Raw genomic sequence first — 5,669 nt, 5'->3', positions numbered from 1 at the left:
TGGGTAGGTTTAAGGGTGGGTTAAGGTGTAAGGGATGGGTCAAGAGTGTAATTATAAATGTAATTACAGAAGTTAATTACATGCAGATATTTTTCAAATATAAGTACAATGTAAAAACATGTATGTACACGATAAGTGCATTGTACCAAATGATTAATTTAAATTAATTAAATGTAAGTACATAGTAGTTAAGGCCACTTAATATAAAGTGGGACCAAATACAGTAAATAGTCTGCTACTGTATATTTATTTTTGACTAGGCCTAATATTTTTATGCCAGGCTTTACAGGGTTAATATTATACATGGCATTTATCCCATTGGAAATTAAAATATCTTATACTGATATTTTATTTCTTATTGGAAACTATTTCTTTATTCGTGTCTTGTAGGAAATACTGTTATTCACAACAACAAGAACAGAGTTGTTTCCACAGACTTAGCAATTATTTCCTGTGGCAACACTCATATTGTCATTTTATTGTTGATGACCACAATATTCTTAAATTGGGACCAAACTGATGTACTGTGCATGTGACTAATCCTAATCGCACTGCTCCAAGCGGGATTCAAACCAGCAGTCCGTCACTAATACGCCTCTTGAGGCCAGGGGAGTGAGATTTACCTGTGCTGCATGTGCTTACTGCTTACACTATTATGTACTCTGCCATCTAGTGTATGCATTTAAAGGGGTCATATGATGCTTTTTTAAAGATCATTATTTTGTGTATTTGGTGTAACAGAATATGTTGACATGATTTAATGGGGGGCGTGGCAGAGTCTTAACTTTGATAAAGAATATCTCTTTGGTTTTGAGACTTTAGTCTTTGCAACTTCTGGGATCTTATCTATGCACAATCAGCTTGTAACACTCCAAAGAGAAAGGAAAACGTGAAATCGCATCATATGACCCCTTTAAGATAGATATGAAGGATAGTGTGTCTCTAATAGAACTCTTAACATTTTCATTTTTCAAACAAAATTACATTTTAACCTGATATGATGCTGTTACATTTCGGTACTCACCTTCCGCTACTTTACTTTACTTTATTGTCCTATTGTAAAAAAAGGTACAGAAGCTGTCACTGGGGCAGTACCTTTTCAAAAGGCACACCTTTGTACCTAAACAGTCCATATCGGTACCTTAAAGATACATATAAGTACCTAAAGTGTACATATTAGTACCTAAAAGGTACAAAGGGGTACCTTTTGTAAAGGTACCACCCCAGTGACAGCTTTTGTACCTTTTTTTCCTGAGAGTGTAGGTAGCAGTATACATACAGCAACACAACACAAATCAGCTTGTCTCCCAGTCATATACTACATAGGAAAAGCTACAGCTATTATATATATTATAACTACTATATGAGTGCATTAAAAATGGGTCACCCAGCTAAACACCACCTTGGCCAACTGGGAGAGCATCTTAGCCAGCTAAGAACAGCAAATCAGGCTGGTTTAAGCAGACATTTAGTCACAACTTTTATTCACAAATATATTTTCGTTCAATAAATAAATAAATATATAAATATATATATATATATATATTATGACAGCTGTCAAGTGGGAGAAGAGCTTTCTCAAAAGTTGATGCTTCCAGCGTCATGGTTTCAAAAAAGATGTGAAATGAAAACACAACATACAACAGTTGTACTAAAACAATAGGCTATACTAAATAGAAAAATCAAATGTATAATTTGTAAGACTCTGACAAAGATGTGAACAATTTTTACTAGTCAGAAACTCATAATTACATAATTCCATCATGTGAATAATGACTCAAATATCATCTAAAATTTATGCTGAAATCAATAAAAAAACTGATTTTTTTTTTTTTTTAAATACCTCCATAATATAGGTTAATAAGCCTATCTGTAATAACCAAATCGAGTTATATTATAATCTAATCTTACTTCTCAAAAGTGTATTTAGTTTTTCTGCCATTAACCTTATCTGTAGCCTACACACTGATTTCATAAATGAGGTTGTTGTATCCTAGCCTGTTTACTAATATGACTCTAGAGAAAAGACCAGTCATCTATGTACAACAACCGTTAAAGTTATTTAGTCATCCCCCTCAATACACTCACTCAGACACACGGTCCGGTTTCCTCCCCCCGCCAACGTGCTTCTCGCACCGCGCGCGCGTTACGTATGAGAGATTCCGTTGCTTCCCGCGTCCGTGGGCAGCCGGTGCTGGACTATAAACGCTCCCGGGATGCGCGTCGCTCCTCAGTCGCAGACTCGCAGTCGACTCCAGCACCAGAGCTGACCGTTAGAGCAGATAGCAGCTCGCGCTCAGGCTAACTCGCTCTCGGTTTGGATTTTGGGATGGAAACTCGTGCGGCTGCGCGGAGCGCTCGCGTCTCCAACACTCTTACCTTCAAGAGTAAGTACCACCTTTTTATTGTAATTAGTAGTTAATGTTTAATGATTGTGCATAATTTAATTTGAAGCGTAATATAGACATTATTTACATGTATTTTTGGTTATATTGAACTTAAAACATTTTTTTTTTAAATATGTTTGTATTAGATATGTATTGATGTACACGTACAAAACATTAAATCAACGTTATATTTTGAATTTTACAAGCTGCAAACATAAATATAAATATGTAGCAATAAATGCGTAACAAACAAAAGTAGTGATAACTATCTCTACTTTTGTTTGATATACATTTACTGATACATTTATATTTTATAACATATACAACATACAAAATACATAAAAAATACATGATATGTATAAATAAAAAATAAATAATATATACACATTTTTGTACATGTTTACATTGTAGCGTTACATTTTTACATTTTCCATTTGGAGTCCCAGTTTGGTCTGACCTCAATACAGCAACTTCTGATTAATCCATAAGTGTAATGCGACTAGACAAACTATTTTTAATTAACCTCTTTGATGTAACCAGGATAAATATAGAATAAGCAATCATTTCTTAACATTGAGAAACTTACAAAGCTACTGTTAACAAAAACGGGTATGCAGTTACGCAAAAAGGTAACACAGTTACATTTACACCGTACAATTTTCCACATTAGTCCTGTGCAGTGGATTAGTAGATCTTGTCCTGGAAGGGATGTGGAGTGACCAGGTCATGGGTCAGGTAATAGGAAAATCTTGTGCAGGCAACATGAATGCACACAGCATGATTTATTCAAACCATGCATGTCTTTAAGCGCCATGTTATTGTGTAGAGTCACCGATCCCTGTGAGGTCCCCTCTTAAATATTCATGAGCTGCAGTAATTGAATCGGGTTCGGTTTCACAAACCTGAAATTAATCTGGCCGTTTTGTTTCATGCACTCTTAGGCACTGTTCTGTTCTGTCCTGGATGGCCATGGACAGAGGGTGTCTCTGACTGGACAGAGAGTCTTTCCTAGAACTGCTTTCTTCAAGCGGAATAAATATGGATATTACTTAACCCAGCAATGATATCTCAAATAGCAGTTGTTATATTGTATTTAATCCGCCATGATAAATGACAAATTGTTTCCTTATGTCTGCATCACTCCAGAACTTTAAGAAGACGTGGAACAGCTTATTCTCAAATGTGAACAAGAACATCATGTGAAGTCTACCTCTTTCTCACTCCACAGGTGGTTTGTCTCTTTGGTTGGTGATATGGTTGTTGGCATGCCGCTGTGCACCGGGTCAGGCATGTCCCAGGTTGTGTGTATGCTACCATATGCCCATGACTGTGAGCTGTCAGTCTCAGAACTTCACTGCTGTTCCTGCCGGCGTGCCCTACGACTCCCAGCGCGTTTTCTTGCAGAACAACCGTATCACTGAGCTCAGAGCTGACTCCTTTGGCTTCGAAACACAGGTGAGAGCATATCTGTAAGTAAACATCATGATGAATCTGTTTGTGTAAAGATTTGCAGCAAGCAGAGATTTACCTTTGTCTTTACATTCTGAATCTTTAGGTCCTATGGCTGTACTCCAACAACATCACATGGATCGAAGCAGGTGCATTCAGTAATCTGCATGTACTAGAGGAACTAGATTTGAGTGACAATCCATCACTGCGCAGGCTGGATGGGGGTGCGTTCAGGGGGCTGGAGCGCTTGCAGAGTCTACACATGCACCGCTGCCACTTGACCGAGCTGCCCGCTGACCTCTTCCACAAGCTCTACAGCTTGCAATTCCTCTACCTGCAGGAGAACCAGCTGAGCCACCTTCCAGAAGGCCTCTTTTCCGACCTGGTCAACCTCACCCACCTGTTCCTGCATGGCAATCGTATCCGTGTCCTGTCTGAAAATGCCTTCCGCGGCCTGGTGAATCTTGACCGCCTGTTGCTGCATGACAACCGCATCCGACAAGTCCATCGGCGAGCCTTCCGTGACCTGGGCAGATTGACCATCCTCTATCTCTTCAACAACTCTCTGCAGGAGCTTCCAGGCCAGGTGTTGAAGGATACGTCGTTGGTGCAGTTTCTCAGGCTCAATGGTAACCCCTGGACCTGCGGCTGTGAAGCCAGGTCGCTATGGGAGTGGTTCCGCAAAGCTCGGATCTCCAGCTCAGACCTAACATGCTCTTCACCAGCCCCTCGTAAAGGCCAGGACCTGAGGTTCCTGCGGGAGCTGGACTTTGCCCTCTGCCCGTTACCTGACCCAGGATCCCTGGCTGGCACTACAACCACCACCTTCAGCACCAAGACCCGTTGGTGGTTCTCCAAGAACAAACCGGCCTCATCATCCAAGAGCCACTTTCACAAGAGCAGCGAGACCTTGAAGGCTTTTCCATTCACCTCTGTCAAACATCCCTCATCTTCATCATCCAAGTACGATCTCACAGTAGAGGAGGCTGCTTTACCCAAGCTAGAGCCTGAAGAGTACTGGGCAAACTATGGCAATGAGGATGCAGCCTCAGTCCGCTGTTTCGAGCTTGAATGTCCACCAGGTTACGACTCTCCCATTCTCCCATCTTCCTCTTCGCCTTCACTTCTGTCCTTCCTCTCACTCACAGCACTTACTCTCTCTTTTCACCTTCTCTTCAGCTGAGTTTTCCTTCTCCTCCTCTTCTTCTTCTGTTATGCTCCACTACCTTTCTCCTGCAATTGGGCTTATGCTAATAAATGCATAGAAGCAGCCATGCAGGAAAGGGTGACAAGACTGGCACACAACAACAAATTAAAGACAACACACACTGTGCAATTCATACAGTACAACAGTGATAGGGCTACTGCATGCATGCACTGCCAGCAGGCTTTGCAACACCGCCTCAAGTCACGTCCTTCTCTAAAATCAGAGAACACAGGACACGTAGAGGGGCAAAGAGAAAAAAGGCAGTGATGTGGAAAATTAAACTAGAGGTCAATGCCAAAGATGGCAGGGAAAGTTTCAACATGGAGAGGAAAAGTCTCATGCTGACAAATGAGCTTACGTCAGTTATCAAATTACCGTCACATCATCATGTAAATAAGAACATACACAAACTAGACATACTTTTCCAACAGGAGACTGTCAATAGATTAGAGAGTAGATCTATTTGTCTTTTTGGTGAATGCTGGGTACTAAACCATACACTATCACATACAGTGGCTCCAAAAAGTATTTAGGCACTTATGCTACAATGTCCAAATTTCACAAAATGTCCAAATTTCACAAAAAGGTTTATTAGGCTTAAAATGATAAAACAATAGAGATATTGT

The 5,669-nt window shown here is 40.2% G+C and overlaps 1 protein-coding gene across 1 annotated transcript; it reads left to right on the top strand.

Annotated features, from left to right (window-relative positions):
- The first annotated feature begins 2,249 nt into the window (after positions 1 to 2,249).
- Positions 2,250 to 5,153, top strand: LOC107749714 (reticulon-4 receptor-like 2). The gene is made up of 3 exons (XM_016564858.1): positions 2,250 to 2,387; positions 3,616 to 3,842; positions 3,943 to 5,153. The coding sequence occupies exons 1-3, from the start codon at positions 2,330 to 2,332 to the stop codon at positions 5,017 to 5,019; spliced, it is 1,362 nt and encodes a 453-aa protein (XP_016420344.1). The 5' UTR covers positions 2,250 to 2,329; the 3' UTR covers positions 5,020 to 5,153.
- Positions 5,154 to 5,669: the final 516 nt, after the last annotated feature.

Source organism: Sinocyclocheilus rhinocerous, unplaced genomic scaffold (assembly GCF_001515625.1).
Source record: "Sinocyclocheilus rhinocerous isolate Xijiao unplaced genomic scaffold, SAMN03320098_v1.1 scaffold2938, whole genome shotgun sequence".
In the NCBI taxonomy this organism is placed as follows: domain Eukaryota; kingdom Metazoa; phylum Chordata; class Actinopteri; order Cypriniformes; family Cyprinidae; genus Sinocyclocheilus; species Sinocyclocheilus rhinocerous.
This window is presented reverse-complemented; position numbering and strand designations above follow the sequence as displayed.